This window comes from Sinocyclocheilus anshuiensis, unplaced genomic scaffold, assembly GCF_001515605.1.
Source record: "Sinocyclocheilus anshuiensis isolate Anshui unplaced genomic scaffold, SAMN03320099.WGS_v1.1 scaffold49, whole genome shotgun sequence".
NCBI classification, from domain to species: Eukaryota; Metazoa; Chordata; class Actinopteri; order Cypriniformes; family Cyprinidae; genus Sinocyclocheilus; species Sinocyclocheilus anshuiensis.
Genome location: NW_015539863.1, coordinates 1,752,859 through 1,772,298, shown reverse-complemented (window position 1 = coordinate 1,772,298; position 19,440 = coordinate 1,752,859). Strand labels below are relative to the sequence as shown.

General features: G+C 36.7%; 2 protein-coding genes across 3 annotated transcripts in view; one reads left to right on the top strand and one right to left on the bottom strand.

Moving 5' to 3' along the window:
• Window positions 1-10,726, bottom strand: part of LOC107684956 (ubiquitin carboxyl-terminal hydrolase 12-like) — a 17,389-nt gene extending 6,663 nt beyond the window's left edge. For both annotated transcript variants that reach the window (XM_016481351.1, XM_016481350.1), the window contains exons 1-8: window positions 10,532-10,726; window positions 8,826-8,906; window positions 8,297-8,510; window positions 7,028-7,299; window positions 5,373-5,449; window positions 5,201-5,284; window positions 3,705-3,902; window positions 2,542-2,620 (exon numbers count right to left, since the gene is read on the bottom strand). In XM_016481351.1, the coding sequence (XP_016336837.1) occupies window positions 2,542-2,620; window positions 3,705-3,902; window positions 5,201-5,284; window positions 5,373-5,449; window positions 7,028-7,299; window positions 8,297-8,510; window positions 8,826-8,906; window positions 10,532-10,579 (1,053 nt within the window). In that variant the 5' untranslated portion in view covers window positions 10,580-10,726. The remainder of the gene's footprint in view (window positions 1-2,541; window positions 2,621-3,704; window positions 3,903-5,200; window positions 5,285-5,372; window positions 5,450-7,027; window positions 7,300-8,296; window positions 8,511-8,825; window positions 8,907-10,531) is intronic.
• Window positions 10,727-12,913: 2,187 nt separating this feature from the next.
• On the top strand, window positions 12,914-17,618 carry rasl11a (RAS-like, family 11, member A). The gene is made up of 4 exons (XM_016481360.1): window positions 12,914-13,363; window positions 13,711-13,767; window positions 13,991-14,073; window positions 16,126-17,618. Exons 1-4 carry the CDS (start codon window positions 13,213-13,215, stop codon window positions 16,594-16,596), a joined length of 762 nt encoding a protein of 253 aa, XP_016336846.1. The 5' UTR covers window positions 12,914-13,212; the 3' UTR covers window positions 16,597-17,618.
• The last annotated feature ends 1,822 nt before the right edge of the window (window positions 17,619-19,440 follow it).

Here is a 19,440-nt window from a genome sequence, read left to right as displayed (position 1 = left end):
GAGTGAAAAATTGAAGGGGGTCTGAATACTTTCCGTACCCACTGTATATATATATATATATATATATATAATAATTTGTTTTTTACAGCTTTTTTTGCTTTAGGCCATCTATTAAAATTAAATCCACAAACAAAATGTTAAGGTTTCAACTGCATTTGTCTGGAGAAAAAAAAAAAGCAGAGATTGTTTTTATTATAGTATTTTCAAAGCTTTCAATGTACTCCTATAAAAAAAAAAAACGAACCAAAATGAAAAATAATTTGTTTATCATTTCTGCACAGGAGAGACTTGGTGTTGTTTTCACCGTGGACGAAGCGGAGTCCAGCCCGGAGTCGTCACATGTCCTTCCGGACGCTCCTTCGTCGAAATTGCCGGCCGCGCCATTCTCAAGCCCGCCTCCTCTGCTCACTCTAACCCTTCCGCCGTTCCTCGCGCTAGCCCTTCATTACACCAAATACACAAAATACTGTTCTTTTTAGCAGCATCATATGACCCCTTTAAAATAAAAGGAAATATATATCGGTATTGGCATCGGCTATCGACGAAAATGATTTAAAAAATATCGGTATATCAGATATTGGCAAAAATCTAATATCATGCATCCCTGATTGCAACCAAAAATGAATATTCTATCATTTACTTGGTCTCATGTCATTCCTAACCTGTTTTGTAGATATTTTCGAAAATGTCTTTTATTTTTATTAATATTTAATTAATTATTAATATTAATAATATTTAACTGATTCTTTCGTGTTTCACAAAGGAAGGAAAGTCAAACAGTTTTGGATCCCTTCAAATGAAGAAGCATGGGATATCTGTGCAATTAGCAACACTGAACATAATTGCAATCTATTTGAGAATCACAACAGGGTCAAACAAAACAACACCGGCTCAAGCAATAACCAAAAATTCTGCATGGTGTCACTAGTGGTGCAGAAATTACACAGTTCACCTTGACTTCTAAAGCTGTGTAAATGGAAATCTTCTCTGTCCAGAAACAGCTCTAATGTTTCTTTTTCCAGATGTGCAATTGGGAAGACATCAGATAATGAAAAAAAAAAACAGATAAAGAACATCTGACTTTAGCGTGCAACGGCGCTAAGCACTGCTCCATAAGCCCTCTGCCTCCAATATTCAGTGTCTTACACCACCACTGTGCTTGGTATTTATAAAAGACTGCTGTTTCCCCATGTTTACGGTATGAGAACCACTTCATGTTCAGAGAAGCATCTGAGAGTTTGTGTTCACAACATGTGTGTAAATATTTGTCAAGGTTACCGTGTAGCAGAGCGGAAATCACATCTGTGTGTCAAAACCAAATGGATTTATACTATAAATGTGCACGCAGGTGATGGAAAATCTGTCTCAATGTCAAGGTATGCTTTTAGGCTAGTAGTGTAAAACAAACCTAAACAATCAAGTGTCATGAGGATGTAATGGAAAAATGGTGTTGGATCGCAATACATATGGCACTCTTTTTAGTATGTTTCAACAAAAATTGCTCTTTAAAACAAGACAACTTCTGTGTTATAAACATCAAGGGAAACTTGTCAAATGAATAAAAGAGTCTTGGTCTCATTAATGCATCACTATGCCAATAATTAATTCAGAGAACTCAAAAGTATTTGGGTCAAGGTGAGGACAACTCCAGACAAGCACTTAGTGAAGCATAAACAGCAGCTGCAAATCACCTGACAGGGGAGGTTAATACATGTGCTACTGTTCAGTTCTAGACTTCGACATACCTTAGACTAGTGCTGGGCGGTATACCGGTTCATACCGAATACCGGTGCGCTGCATGAGACAAAAAAGTAATATAGCCAAAACAACCGCATAGCCGCTCTTTAGTGTAGATGCATGTTGATTTTATCAGACGATGCCGTGATTATAAATGAGAGTGACTCCTGGTTAAAATTAAACGGGGTCGTGTTTAGTCACTATTTAGTGTGGTATTTTTTGACAATATTCACTCATCATGACAGTAAAATAGGGCATTCTAAGTCAATATACTGCAGTATTTCCTCTCTCAATCAGTAGAAAATATGGTTAACACCCGGTCATGCATGAAAAAAAAATACCGTCATGTACCGTGATATATATATCAATTTTTGGTCATACCGCCCAGCACTACCTTAAACTGCAAATCATTTATCGCTAGACAACGCAAACTAAATGTGAAAATTAACATACTGTTATAACAACTGGAAGAAGAAACAATCAAGTTTGCTGAACTGAAACTGATGCTTCAAGGTCTCGGGTGTTTTTTTAGATACTTCTACTTTCTCGGTTCTCTTCTTTAAAAGTAGTAGTACTTCAGAAAATTATTTCACCTCTTTGAAAACAAAGAATAAGCATGTGCATGATCACTGAAGTCTATGGGCCAATAATATTATTCAGTAAAATAATGTACATGATCTTTTTATTTTGGGTCCAAAATTATTTTCTCTGGATACTGACTGCATGTTACAGATTTGTTTTATGTCAACTGGAATACAGGAATACATTATCAATTAAGTAGAGCAACATTATACTCAGACTTACCTCTACAATGTCATCATCAAACAGAAGCCAGAAGCCATGACTCTTCACTATAGTGATATAATGACCTCGATTTGGACCACTACAAAAAAGAAAACATAATAACAAGATGTGATGAGCAGAAACAAATGACAATCCACAGCACTATGAATGGAAGAGAAGAATCCCTGGGTCACCAGAGAGAAGATTTTTGTTTCAGTGGAAGATCGATTTATGGAGAACAAAAAATGTACTTAAAATAAAAAGAAAACATATGCATGTATAATTCATTCATAATAAGATGCCTTTAGAAAATAGAGTACATTTTCATTTCATGCCTACTTTAAACATTACCACACAGACAATATACTGTGCTCTTAACTCAATACACAATCCTTCATCAAGAAAAAATGTACTAGGCCAGATGCAGATGAGTTTATTTCTTCTTCATCAAAACAGATTTGGAGAAATCTCTTCAATGAATCCTCTGCAGTGAATGGGTGCCATCAAGCAGCTGATGAAAGCAGCACAATAATCTACATGACTCCATCAATTAATGTCTCGTTAAGTGGAAAGCTGTGTATTTGTAACAAATTCATCAAGATTATTTCTTAACTTCAAACTGTTGCTTTTGGCTAAAATATGAGTACTCTATCCGTAATACTGCATTCTCCAGTGAAAAAAGTAATCTTGTCTGAATCAGGAAAGAGGTATGCACAAATCAATTAGCATTTACAAATGAAAGCAGTCTAAAAAAACAGTTCTAAACAAATATGTCAGTGGATTTTGATGTGAGAGGACAACAAGTGATGGACTTTTTCACTGGAGGAAGTGTTATTATGGATTATGGACTGGTATTTTGACCAGAAGCGATGGTTTAATAAAACGCCTGAATGATGGATTTGTTTTTTACAAACATACAGCTTTTCAGTTTATAGAGTCATGGAATACTGTGGATTATTGCGATGCTTTTATCAGGTGTTTGAACTCTCATTCTGATGGCACCCATTCGCTGCAGAGGATCCATTGGTGAGCAAGTGATGTAATGCTAAATTTCTCCAAATCTGTTCCCATGAAGTAACAAACTCATCTACATCTTGGATGGCCTGAAGAGGAGTACATTTTCAGCAAATTTTCATTTTTGGGTGAACTATTCCTTTGAATTGACTGTCACGTCAGAAACCTACCTCCCACAGTGCACCACTACAGCCACCAGGTCGTACAATCGATCAGGGTTGGTAGCATCACCAGAGGTGTTAAAGAGCCTCAGCTCCAGAGGGAAGACTACACGATAAGAGAGCTTGGTGTAGCGATGAAGCTGGTCCATATACTTAAAGCGCTTTAGGTGCAGGGCAAGGATCATGGGTAATTTCTTCACCCGCATCCTGCAAGTAAGAAGAGAGACAGGATCGATTTTAACTTGAAATTCCATCTCTATTCTCAGACTGCACGTTATTGGCCAACTTCCTGAGCAACTGTAATTGTTAAATGCTCCAGGATTAAAGGTGCTGTATGTAGGATTGACACTGAGTGGTTGAACTAGGTATTGCAGTCCAAATTCAAAATATTGGAGAGGGTTTTTTTCATCCGGCCCCTCCTCCTCAGACTTGACGCACATGCAGGTTGCCAGATTGACGACACCAACAGGAACGAGTGCACTTGATGATGAATGAAATGAAATACGCTGTGTTTTACGCCAACTGGCAACCTGGGGTCCCGAAATACAATTGGGTAAACTGGCAGTGTGCGGGTTTCACAAACCAAAACAGAGACCAACATTCCGGCCCGGAACGCACATTTTCAAAGGAGAATAACTGACTGTAGCATTGTTTTTCAGATAAACAAGTATGTTAACTTAGCATGTTTCTTAAATATCTGCAAACATATTATGGCATTTTTATGCTTTAGTAGAGTCAAAAACTTACATACAGCACCTTTAAAATCTCTCTCTTGGTGCACAGAACCGACACACTAATGCATTGAGTACAACACCAAGATGCATTCAGGAAGGAAATGCTACATAGACAGGGGCAGTCCATAGCATCAGGCTTACATTGCAGGGTTTCTGCAGACTTGAACAAGTTAAATTTAAGACTTTTTAAGACCTTTTTAATACCACCTTATATGAAATTTAAGACCTAAACCTGTAATGGAAATACACATTTTATTACATACATATATGTAATATTTAATGTGTATAAATTAAAAAGAAAACAAAATATCAATGCTGTAATAAATGGTATTTATTACTATGATATACAGTGAACTTTTCATGTCAGCAGACAATATTCCATACAAAATATCCCCGCAAAATAACTGCATCACTGAGATTTTTGGTGGAGTAAACAATTTATTCTGAAGCAATATTTTCATCAGTGTTCTATCAGCTTTTACATACTTAAAAACATCTTCGGTCTGTCCAATGATTGTAAAAAGTCATTAGGTCCGTCAGACTGAAGATATTTTAGCGGTAATGAGACCAAAAATAATTAAGACCCATCGAATCCGAATTTAAGACATTTTAAGACTTTTTAAGGCCTATATTAGGAAAATGTTATTTAAGACATTTTAAGACTTTTTAAGGACCCACGGACACCCTGCATTGGTTGATGTGAATATCACAGCAAATGTGCCTCCAGAACAAGAGTGATTTCAGCTATGCCAGTCTGTTGGAACTACATACCTTTTCTGAGCCTCCTGTTTACTTCTGCATTGCTCACAGTAGTACTTGTATTCACTACATAAGGTCTCTGTGTTGCTGAAGCCCCTGTTAGTGCAGAGAAAACATGTTATCTTTCCAATAAACAGAATTTGCACCAACAGGATATTTGTTTCAGTTACGTTTGTGGCTTTACCTAAGACAGTGTGTGATGGAGGTATTCTGCTCCACGTCCACTGAAAGGTCTAGGAAGTCTTCGTCTTTACTGCTCACCTGGGGAGAAAGAGGACAGATTGTATGATGGGAAATCCTAAGACTGCATATTATCAAAAGCAGCTAATTGGTGGCTTGTCTGAACGAATAGTCGCTCTCCAAAAACAGCTAGGCCATGTCCTAAATGCAACCATAAGCCCTAGTTGTCCTCCTCTGTGTCTACACTTCAATGATGTAATATCAAACTGTAGAGTAGCAGCATGCAGCAGAAAACACATCAACTCAAATCAGTATATCAAAGGTGTGTAATGGCAAAAAAGAGGGCACTCATGGCCAGCCTTCAAAATCATCAAATGAAAAATGAGTTTACATGTCTACTAGACGTTACGTTTAATAAATTAATATGAAAATAAATAAATAAATTGAATTAAATGTCTGTTCCATGAGTGAAGCACAGCACTGTTCTTTTACACGCAAGCATTTTATGATCCAGTGTTTTCAGTGTCTCAGAGCAGTTCAGCTTGCAGTAAATGTTATTCCACATAAAACTCATCTGATGTAATATCAAACTGTAGAGTAGCAGCATGCAGCAGAAAACACATCAACTCAAATCAGTATATCAAAGGTGTGCAATGGCAAAAAAGAGGGCACTCATGGCCAGCCTTCAAAATCATCAAATGAAAAATGAGTTTACATGTCTACTAGACGTTACGTTTAATAAATTAATATGAAAATAAATAAATAAATTGAATTAAATGTCTGTTCCATGAGTGAAGCACAGCACTGTTCTTTTACACGCAAGCATTTTATGATCCAGTGTTTTCAGTGTCTCAGAGCAGTTCAGCTTGCAGTAAATGTTATTCCACATAAAACTCATCTCTGCATGTGTAGAGTTTGAGTTGCTTATAATGTACATTTGGGAATGCAACAAAAGAGAAACCTGAATAGTTTCCTAAGGTTTTCCGCCAAAATAAAAGCTTTGATGGTTTAACATTTGAAAGACATCTATAAATATTAGTATTGTCATTTTACAGTAATAATGTAAAAAAAAAAGGCTATTAAATAATTTTTCATAAATACTTCACGTAAAAAAAACAAAGTCAAATATTACAAAATAGTAATATTTCATATTTCCTTTTACATTTTATTTGCCTCTACTAGTAATTTCTATAATTTTAGTCTACATATAATAATTTAATAAACATATACATATAGATCACAACATTTTGGGCCTAATTGTGCAGGCCTACAAACAAGCACAGCAAACATAAAGCTTTTTATAAAATTATTATAAAAAAATAATAGCCTAATAATAATAAATCACATTTTAAATCACAATGGCATTTTTTTAATACCTGAAAAATCCTCATCAGTCATTATAACACACCCCTACATCTCAGATCAGCTAAAACAGTTATTAACATATTCCGCAATCCAAACATTTAACAGAGTTCTTTGTACAGTGAAACACTGTTGAAAACTGTCCTCCCATCACATCCATACAATCCCCCAGATGCTGATTAGTCCAAGCCAAAGTGACAAAAACATATTCCCAAAAACTCACTCATCCCATATCTCATTAATAAAATCAAGAGCCCTTTAGGGTACTTCTGACTCACTCCACCTCCTCTGACTCACCGCTTCACAGTTCAGGCACCGTGTCTCATTGGTCAGTGTGCCTTGGAAGATCTCGTGCACCCATGTCTGCTGGGTCTTTTCCTCCGTTTCCCCTTCGCCTGTGCTGCTGCCGCTTCCACCTCCTCCTCCACTTCCACTTCCACCATTCTGTACTACCTTTCCATTCTGCTGTCTCTCCTGGCTCTTTTCCTCCTGTAGCATGTCTGCAATGGTGTTGAGCAAATAGTTGAGGAATTCGTGAGCATCTTGCTGCATGTAGTTGTCAAACAGCTCTGTAGGTAAAAAAAAGAAGTGTTGATAGCATCAGGTAGCTGCAAGTCTAATATATAAACAGTAGAAATGAACAGTGAAAAAATTATTTAATCATTTAATAGCAATGCATTTCAATCACATACACAGTGTTTCCCGCATAGCTATTCAGCAGTGCAGCTGAATCTACTGCGCCATGGTAAAAGAAATGACGTATTATGTCAGTTCCTAATTTGCAGTCAAAGCAAAACTATACAACGATAAATTGTGTTGTCTTTGCTGGCTGCATGCTGCATGAGCAGTATCTGGTTCATGACAAATGACTCTTATAAGCTGCTCTGTTATTGTTTTAATCAGCCAAACAAATGTAAAAACTGAATCCATAAGAGCAGTTGCTGTATTACTATCAAACTCACTTAATTGTGACAATGGTAACGTAACTTCACATCTGACTTGAAACGGACTGGCTGTTCATGTTACACATTCACAACAGGTTTAATTAAAACAGCATTGTGAAATATTTTTAGTTTCAAAAAAGTTTCTTTTATTATTGGCATATTTGTTTTATTCCTGTGATGTCAAAGCTGAATTTTCAGGAGGCATTACTCCAGACAGTGTCACATGATCCTTCAGAAATCATCCTAATAAAAATTTCTTATTATTACCAATGTTGAAAACAGTTGTACTGCTTAATATTTTTGTTGAAACCAACATTTCTGATAAATATAAAGTTCAAAAGAACTTTAAAAATCTTTTATAACATTATAAACGTCTTTACTGTCACTTTTGAACAATTTAAGGCATCAAAAGAAAATACTGACCCCAACCTTTTGGCATCTATCTTTATATCCATGTTTACATTTAGAATGTTTACAAATATATCAGAGCATGCATATTATCTGTATAGCAAAATTTCACGTAAGCACCTGCATAACATTCCCATTATCCCACATCTATAACCCCTCTCTCATCAGTCAGTCAGTCAAATTGCTTACTGTAGGACCCAGAATCTTTTCTCACCATTTTCTTTCCTCAACCTGGAGATGAACTTCTTTGGTGGAATGACTCCCACTTTCTTCTTCTGAGTTGCAATGCTGTTGAAGAGGTCAGCCAGGCAGGTTAGCAGGCTCTCTTTCCGTCGCGGCTGGATCTTATAGGCCAGCACTTTCTCCCGGAAGGGCCGGCAAAAGTACAGTGCCTGCAGCACTGAGTTACAGTAGCAGGTGTTGCCAAACTGAGCGACCAGATTGCAGTTGGAGAAAGAACAGATCAAAGATTGATGAAGGATATGTGATGACATACATGCACATATAATATGTGTCATATCTGCAATTAATGTCTCAGAGAAGGAAAGCAAATCATTGTTGGATATATGGAGCAGTTTTATTATTATATTTTGCTGCCTTTTATAAATACTTCCCAAATCTGCCATTAAGTGATGACATAAGCACATTACATAAAAAATGTGCTTTAAAAATTAAAAGTGATATGGCAAAGTAATCTTCTACTTATAGCACATTCACTGACAAAAACAATAACGTAAACTTACATTTACCAGCCCAAAGTAGTGTTCATTAACAGGGAACTGTTCCGGTCCAATCTCCTTTTCCAAAGCAGAGGCATTGGCGCCCTACAGGGAACAGCCACAATGGTTATATTTGCTCATGGGTCTCAATAATACAAGTGACCAGGAACACTCTGGACCTATTGGAGACTAAGAGGCACATCCTGTTTGTGAAGAATGATGCCAGACTTGGCATTAACAGGATGCAGTTGCTGGGCAAGTGCACCCACTCTGTTTCACCAGGGGAGAACATCAAGGCAGAGCTGTAAGTGGTATCAGTATCTGAAGTATAATGTATGAGTTCTCAGATGTTAAAAGGCCTAAGTCAGAGGTTCTCAAGCTTTTTGACCCGAAAGCCACCCCACTGTCCAGCTCCTTATTCAAAGACCCACTTCCAGGCATATAGGAGGAGATATTTCTGCTGCAGTTACGATAAAGCTATTTCTTTCCTTCTTTTTTAAACAGAAACTAAATTAATTAAACACAATTGAGAAATTTCAAAAACTATGTTCTTCAACAGGATTTATAGTTTTTATGTGTTTTAGCATTTTAATTTAGATTAGAGTTTTACTATTTCAAAAATATTCATAATAATTCATGATTTAAATACCTAAATACTGTAAATATTGTTTCTGGAAAGATGAATCATCAAAGGGATCTGATTCATCATGACTTAGGTAATCTGTTGAAAATGTAACTTTGCACATAATGTCAACCCAAGACTTGATTACCTTGATCCTAAGGCATAATGTATCAATAAATTTACTCAAACTAAAATTACTCAATTTATGAACAGCATTTTTTTTTTTACATAACTCATAGCTCTTTTACATAGCCACCTCAGGGTGCCAGTATGTACTAAGCGAAATCAACAAGATGTAAATCTATGTGTCTTATCTCTATAACTGGTTACCAGTAACTGCTGGTAAATAAGGAAGTTGCCACATAAATATCTTGCAATAGAAAGGATTCACTGATTGATAAGAATTAAATCTCCAACTAGAAGCTGTTCTATAACGGAACTCCCAGCAACGTTACCTACCCAAATAAATAAGATTTTAAATTCCAACAGTACTATGTACATAGAAAATACTCAATTTTATGTTCGTTGCGAGTCTGATCTACTGTGAATGTTCTCGTGTGACAGTTTAAGAAAACCCTTTCAGCACTACAAAGACACTGAGCTCATTGAATCGGTTTTTAGTTGTGTCCTTCAAATAATGTTAAAACAACAACAGAAGCAGCAGCAGGAGGAAATGTAGTCTCGTGCATGACCTCGCCTGTTACCCTGTCCACCCTTCCTCTTTACAAAACACTCCTAAACATACACATAGTATCCACATGACAGATATTATCTGATGGTAAATAAAGCTGAGCCGCCCGGCTAATCAAACATGGACATTATTTGTGTGTCGCTCGCTAATACGCTAGGCTATACATTTGACCCCTGAGCAGAATATCAAATTCTCTGACAAAAATGCTATAAAGTCCGTTTAACCACATCTCCAAACTTCTACTGCGTCTATAAACCCGGACAGAGAGGTGTGCAAACTTTTTGTGGCTGTGCTGCCATGTTCATGACACAGTTGTTTATCTGTTAGCTGTTGAGCTAGCCCTGTTAGCAGGCTAATCCAAACACAGGTTAGACGCAGTGGACGGGACAACACTCACTTATGCGAGGAAAAACTCACCATCGTACAAATCGAGGCGATCTTTCGGACTGTCATCAGTATTTCCATCCGTCTGCCGCCATGTTGGACCGAACCCCTATTTAAAACTGTGACAGCCGCACAGGCTGAAGTTCAGGTGAATCCTTCAGTCGGTCCAGCTTGCGGCGGAATGAGGGAGTGTCGCCTCGCGCGCTGTAGCCTAGCAGCTGCGCAGTACACAACACAACATCACCAAACCTACTATGGCGAAGGCTACTGTTCACATCAACTTTATTTTCAACATAGTTCACAAATACTGGGAAATTTAGCATAGAAATGACAAAGCACGGAATAGAAAAGAAAGGCTATGCAAATGTTTACGTCAGTTAGGTAAATATTTTAAGGGGCAATTTTCATTTTTTTTTTCTTTCACATATTTTGAAACATATTTTGTTACAATATATTTTGTGATAATTTATATTATCTGGGCTATATAGCCTAGTGTTTCATATCAGTGTAATGTTTATGGTATTAAAAAATACAATTAAATGTATTACATTAAAAAAAAAATCAACATTATTTAAATAATAATTTAGCCTATGATTACATGTCTTATAAATGTAACATCCCATGAACAACAAAAATAGTCTAAAATGATATCATATTAGTGCGAACTGGCAAAACGAAAATAAGCGTGAGACATTTTATAATTTCTAGATATCTAAAAAGAAAGAAAAAAAGGAAAGAAACCTGAAAATCTTTTTTGTTTTGTTTTGTTTTGAAAATAAATACATTTTGCGTTAGTAACCATTCAAAAAATAAGGGACATTTTAAATAAGGATTTACATGAATCCTTTTATTTCACGCATATTGTAAACAATTGGATATAAAGGCAGACAACGGTGAATTATGGATACTATGTGTAAAAAGGAATAGCCCCGAGTTACATTCTTTTGATGTTTTCATATTTTACGGCGAAGGCTTGTCGTATGAATATTAATTAGGTAATGCTGACGTTGCTTGGTAACCTTCCTATCACGTGGTCTATTTCATATTCATGAGTCCAATCTTCTTCATAGTAAGATTCGTATACACCCGCCCTTCTCTGGTTTCTCGACTTGTCCTCTAACGGTCGCAGAGTCATCTGTGCCACCGGGACGCGCAATGTTGCTTTTGACCGATGTATATGTTTTATAGATTCGCGGGAACCTGGACAAGGAGGAGAAGACGACAATGAGACGACCTTGAGGTCACACTGGCGCTCGGCTATTTCCGTGCTGTCTTTTCATAAACACACACACACACACACACACACACAACAAGAACAACTCACTACAAATATGAACTCTGGTGCACATCTGTTTGGAAGAATGTTATATCTGTATATCTTTTTTTATATCTTTTACAATATAAAGTTCAAGCCTACTGTTTAGACAAAATGTGTGATTTTAATCCTTTGTGCAATTGACAAGCATGAAAAAATTAATAGCAAAATAGTCAATTTCGACAGGTCTATGTACTTTTTTCCACACAAATATGCCTTCAGTTACCACAAGGCAGCAATGTTAAATTTATTTTATTTATTTATTTAGTCATTTAGCAGACGCTTTTATCCAAAGCGACTTACAAATGAGGACAACAGAAGCAATCAATTGTAAAAAAGGTTGGGAAACACTGGCCTAGTGAACCAAACTGAGAGACCATTTTGAAGGCTCAGGAAACCTTTGCAGGTGTTTTGAGTTGATTAGCTGATTGGCATGTCACCATATTCTAATTTGTTGAGATAGTGAATTGGTGGGTTTTTGTTAAATGTGAGCCAAAATCATCACAATTAAAAGAACCAAAGACTTAAACTACTTCAGTCTGTGTGCATTGAATTTATTTAATACACGAGTTTCACAATTTGAGTTGAATTCCTGAAATAAATGAACTTTTCCACGACATTCTAATTTATTGAGATGCACCTGTACATACACATTTATAAATTCAATATATACATTATTTCATTTCCATTTAGATTGTTGAAGTATTAAAATAACTCAAATAAAACTAAAACTTAAATCAGCTAACTTGTAAGCTATTTGCGTTATGAGGTAGGCTAACAGCTCTAGCGCGTATCTACACTTTACGATAGTGCTTCAAAAAAGTCATTAAATAGTTAATAGTAATTAAAAAGTCATTAAACAATATGCACATTCTTTTCGACATAGCACGCTTATTAATATATAAATGCACTTTTAATGCAAAAACATATTGTCAAAGTTTTATTAATAACAATATAATATAAATATAATACTCACATTTAGGCTAAGCATATAGCATTCAAATCTTATAAATGAATTTGGGTCTTGAGTGAGCTGGTTTATTCACGCCCCTCTTCCTTGTCCGCTTTTTTTTTTTTTCTTTTTTTTTTTTTGCTGAAGGCGCAGTTGCGATCTGGAAAGAGATCTTGCGATCAGGAGCTGCGGGTTGTGAACGGTTCGATTTAGCTGTGTTAGACTATATTAGTTACTTCATTAGAGGGCCGGTATGCAAAATTAACATTCATGTCGTGCAGAAGTGGAGCCAGCATTTGGGGTGCACTGGATTGCATTTATTATGAAGACCTCTGTCTGCCAAACGGAGATAACAGAAAGCTTCTCTGGCTCGTATAGCTCGAGAACGTGGAGGAAAAGAGATGCATTTCTATACAGTCGAATAGGCTAGTAGTTACAGCTTTCTAAATGCGTCTTCTTATCGAACAGCCAAGAACAATGAGCAGTGGCTCTAGCAACTTTCTGCTAGTGCCTATACCGGAGTATCCTGTACTAGACTGCGTGCCAAACAAAAACGTCAAAATAGTTGTTCTCGGTGCAAGCAATGTCGGAAAAACAGGTAAATATATCAAACAATGTGGCTTTTAATATGTAAAATAAAAATGTTCAAATAAATTTACAAGTACAAGTAATATAACTCATTTTACTTTATGCCATCATATTTTTTATTACATAGTAACTTATTCTAATGGCACTTTGGTGATTTAATGTTTATACGGTTTATTCTGTTTAAAGTCATTGATAGAGACGCTAATCCTGAACAAACGATGATGTTGGAGATATTTAAGCTAGTTTAACGCCAGGGTGCGACATACACTGGAACACTGCAAAGTTGTGCACGAGCTATGTGACAATGCTTATGCCTATTATGCTGATACAAAGTTTCTATTTGGTTTTAATTTTCAGCTCTGATTGTACGATTTCTTACTAAGAGGTTCATAGGAGACTATGAAGCCAACACAGGTAAACATTATAATGAAACAATGCTATTATACTATGCTCCTATGAACTGTAAAAATGTGTTCATCATCATGACATTTTTGTTTCAGACCGTTTTACTGGTTAGTGGTTACAATCATTTCTGTTATTCGTAATAAACTTTATCAGACTTTCAGCATTTTACACTGAAAATACACTGACGTTTATCATTTTAGTAAGTGGAATTTTTCTTTTTCAACATTCGTAGGAGCCTTGTATTCAAGGAAGATTAATTTGGATGGGGAGCAAGTTTCTTTACAAGTGCAGGACACTCCGTGTGTTTCACTCCAGGTACCGCCAAATCACATTCCTAACACTTCCTTCTGTCGTTCAGCTAAACCTTCATCAAAAGTAGTGTGCCCATGGTGTATTATCACAGTCATTTAGATCACTCAGTCATGATCGCCTGTGGGATTCCTGCATGCTTCAGATGAACTGTGGGGAATATTAGTTCAAACATTTGGCCAGTAAACAAAGTATGCAGTGCAGGGGAGATAAAGAGGGTGTGCTCAGCCATAAGCTCATTAGTCTGACTCATGTGTACTGAAGGGCTCTCTTCAACTGAATGAATCTGATCCTGGCTCAAGCGCAGTGTATATATAGGTGTTATAATGATTGAGAATTTACTTAGTTGTTATGTTAGAACTAACTTATTGGTAGTCAGCTTTATAATTGTTAAAAAACATATTAAACATATTATATCAGCAGTCATTCAAATAATTTTAGTTCATGTTATAGTTTTTTTCCATTGCAGTAAAATGATCAGTTCATTCACAAAATAATGTAATTATATATATATATTATATATATATTACACTTACACTTATATATATATATAAATTACATTACACACACACACACACACACACACACACACACACACACACATACACATACTACTGGTCAAACATTTGGAATCATTATGATTTTTTTTTTTTTAAAGAAGACTCTTATGCTCACCAAGGCTGCTTTTATTTGGTTAAAAATACAGTAAAAACAGTAAAATTGTGAAATATTATTACTATTTAAAATAACTATTTTCTTTACCGTATGAGATTTTGACGGTATGAAAACCTTAAGCAAAAATATCACGGTTTCACGGTATTGTCGTTACAGCTCTAAAATGTGTTATTTTTAAATGACTGGGTAAAAAAAAAAAAAAAAAATTTTCCACTCAACACAATATATTTTGTTTTTGAGCAACATACAGCATATTAGGAACAGAGTAGAATTTGTTTATTTTTTATTTGATTTGTTTCCTAAAAAGAAGAAAAATAAAGACTGACATTTTTATTTAACCTAAATCTGTAATTACAGTTATTTAATTTTAGTTATATAATTCATATACATATCATATATATCGTTTCATATCATTTAGTTATATCATTTGATATACATAATTTGTAAAATTATACTACATGCCTGAAGTAAGCAAACAGCAGATGCTCTGAATGAGATGCAGATTCTCTCTCTGACAGCAGGAGGCGCTCATGGAACACCAGATAAGGCGTTTCCTTGGTTACCGCTGTACACAACGAAGCGCTGCGCAGCTGTTGATGTGGATGGTTGATTTGCTGCTAGAGCTACTGCTGCCCTAAAAAGAAGAAAAATAAAGACTGACTGACATATTTATTTAACCTAAATCTGTAATTACAGTTATTTAATTTTAGTTATATAATTCATATACATATCATATATATCGTTTCATATCATTTAGTTATATCATTTGATATACATAATTTGTAAAATTATACTACATGCCTGAAGTAAGCAAACAGCAGATGCTCTGAATGAGACGCAGATTCACTCTCTGACAGCAGGAGGCGCTCATGGAACACCAGATAAGGCGTTTCCTTGGTTACCGCTGTACACAACGAAGCGCTGCACTGAAACACTGCTATCTGAACTATACAGAGACGATTTGGAAAATGATTGCATTGCAACGCAGTTTGTGCAAGTCCAGAACAGAGACGAGCTGCAATAAGACAAAAAACGCGTTAAGTTCCAGGGGCAGCTCCTTAAGGAAACCGGTAATCGGCCCATGCCTAATATTAATATTACTCAGTAATATTACTCAGCAGGGGCTCTGCTATGGTTTGTGGGCCCCCTGAACAGCATATTTACTCGGGCCCCCACGTACCGTGGGGGGTCGCAGTCCGGTAGGTGGAGGGGTGGATGTAGTTACCCGGCACCCCTGTTACTCAGTATATAAATATATAATTACACTGTAACAATGACACCTTAAAATAAAGTGTAACCCAATTTTCACCCAGAAAGTGCTAATAAATTTCATAAACAATGTTATATAAAATTGGAATAAAAACACCAGTTTTCTCATTCCAGGATGACGCAGAGGGTCTTTACTGTCAAGAGCAGATCAACCGCTCCATTTACTGGGCAGATGGTTATGTTCTTGTCTTCTCCATAACTGACCCCAACAGCTACCGTACCATCCAGCCTCTCTATCAACATGTGCGGCGAATCCATCCCAGCGCCAACATCCCTGTTATCATTGTGGGAAACAAGAGCGACCTGCTGCGTGCCCGGCAGGTCCCGGATCACGAGGGTAAGGCGCTGGCTGATGAATTGGGAGGGCCCTACTTTGAGGCTTCGGCCAGGGAGAACCATGAGAGCGTCCAGGCTGCTTTTCTGTACTTATGTCAGGAGGTTAGCCGAGCGCTGGCAGGAGGAAATGGGGAGAAGAGAAAAGGTGGACTACACCTTGCCAGGCCAAAGAGCCCAAACATGCAAGAGCTGAAGAGAAGGTTCCGGCAAGTCTTGTCTTCCAAGGTCAAGTCAGCGACTGCACTATGAGGATGATATGATTGACGAATGTGACTGTATAGGATTCAGAAAGTTTTAACAAAATGCTGTTGCATAAGTGATTGTGAAACACGAGGCAAAACAATGAAACTTGCCAGCTGATTTTGCAAGTATAGATGAGCAGTGAGATCACTGTGCTCTGGATGAACTGTAACATGGGACTCCTGGCACTGAACTTCTAATGGTTTTAAGGCCAAAAATTGTGTTTTCGTTAAATTGTTTAGCTGCTTTTATGCAAATGTTTCCTGGTTTTCCGGGATTATGATTAATTTCTTAAATTCAATTGTTTAATGTGAAGCAAGGATAAAAAGATTATTTTTGACCAAGGCCATTTATTGTGTATATTGAAAGTAACAAAGTAAGACAAACATACTGAAGGGCCATTTATTGGACACATAAGATGATCACAGTCTATTCCTAAGATTCTCATGTGACTGGAGCAGTTTTACAAAATGCTGTTCTAGGATTATCCCATCTTTTCCTGACAGTGAGAGACATAATCCAGTTATGTTGTTTATAATCGTGGGAGGAAGAGGTTGTTGACTGGTGGTTCCCATGACCTTTGACCTACTTACACTGTGTCAAGGATTTGAGTGTACTATGGAGGTTCGTAGACGGTCTCCTTCGCTTTTTCTTTCAGATGTCCCACTCGCCCACTCAAAAGGACATTTGTTTATCTTGCAGCACAGATGAAGTAGCATTCCTCTGAAGCAGGTCTGGAGATTCCTGGACTAAACTATTGGTCATGCACCCAGTTAGTCATTGACCTCTAACCTTTCACCTCTGATATAGTCTACCATTTTCCTCTCTTCACTCAATGTCCTAAATGAAAAGCAGATTCAGTAAGTGACTAGCCTTGAATTCTCTGCTCTCGGGAAAGTGAGAGCATGTCCATTTCCTTATACTTTGGCAAAGTAAAAGACTGGTAAAATATACAGTATATGCTGTGGTGATTTGATTTCTTTCTCAACAAGCATTTGCCTTCTCTCTTCATCTCTATCTTTTACATAAACCCCCAATATTTTCAAAGACTTTCTTGTGTCAACATCTCAATTTGATTTCAACTGAATTTTTCTCAAATTCTCAAATCGTTGCAAACTAGAGAACTCTCAGTACTTGCTGGTTGATTGGCAGTGTTACAAGTCCACGAAACTATTACCATTTTTATAGGGTTTTTTGGCACTTCTTTGTCATTTTAAATATGCAAATCTAATTCAGCTGTGGGTATCTAAATATTCCACAGTAATAGTAGTTTCACGAGTATTTCTGATCAAGAAAGGCTTTAAAAGAACTTAAATATGTATACACATTTGCACCTAAAATGGAACTAGATTACGCTTGGTCAGTTACTTGATAAAATAACACAAACAGTTAAATAATTATACTGACATACACTGTCACTTCAGACAGAAAATATCCACATAAGCATACCAGATGTAGATAGTTCCCTGTAAAAAAAATGTCCTCATCAAGCATAAGACAATGTTGTGTACACAATTATTACGCAGCTCTAAAATACCAGATTCTGATTGATCAGTCCTGTTGTGCCATTCAGCGATAAGATATTCCTTAAAATTCGATGTTGTTCATGAAAACGCTTCATATTATTCCACTTATTGTGACATTGATAGTTGATTGTTTTGTCCATGTTTGTTTTCTTCATGGGGTAAACAGTTACAATTCTACAATATCTAAACTCAAATTTCATGTACACGTATTTCAGTATTTGTTTGGTAAATAAACGTACTTGGAAAATAACGTACATTTGAATAAGTGTTTGCCACACCATTTTAAGACAGTTAAGGAATGTTACCTGGCCTGACCTTAACATTTAAGTAGGCCTACAATTACAAAAATCAGAGGGATCTGGTGCTGGATTAGACCACAAGCCTGAATCAGTGGCGCCTCTCCTTTAGTTTGCGTGAGACAGATTTAATAAACCATCTCCCTGATATTATGAATGGCTTCCTGTTGCTACTATGGCCTGCAAAAACTGAGAAAGATGGGACTTATATTGTCCTCTGACTAATGAGGCGTATGAGCTGGTGTTTGTCCTAATTATGGTTCTTTTGGGAAAGCTGGTCAAGGAAGTTTGAATTCTTATTGTTATTAGAGGAGAAACAGCTGTGACATGAAGTGGTTAGAGACACTTTTTTCCTCATCTGAGCTCATTACGTTATCACAGCCACAGGAAGCATGACCAAGGCCATTCCCAAAGGAGGACCGGGGATGGAAAGAGGGAGAAAAACAGAAAGAGAAAGGAAAAAAGGCAGTGAGGCAGAAAGCTAGAGGGAGAGAAAGAAAGAGTGCTATTAATGAGAATAGAAAAAGACAGAGAGAAGTCTTCCGACAATCTTTCAACCGATCCCTTTCAGAGTGACAAACGTCAATGAGGTTTGAGACCTGCTAGTTTCTGTCAGGAGAACCTCTGTCAAGACAGTATTAACACATCAAATCACATCTATCGTTTAATTGCATTTTGAATACAGGGATGTACGTTCACAGCTGTTTTCATATTTGTTCAGTTTTGGAAAGAACACCAAGGGAGTGATTCATGTGCAGCTGAACTCTTCAAGAGTCACCCTAATAATGTTTGGTTTAGTCAATGAAAATTCTCTCTAAACATTGTAACTGCATCCGTCCTTTTACATTTGAGGTCTGGCATTTTCTTGCTGTTCCAGCTCTTTCAAGGATAAAAGAGGTGAAAATCTCTTTCAGATTTTGCACTGTACTCTGAAGATTCACTAAAAGTTCAAAAAATGTGGAGAAATTACCATTCTAAGAAACATAATATTCTGAGAGAAAAGTGAAGCACAGGATGCACCTGGTCAAATA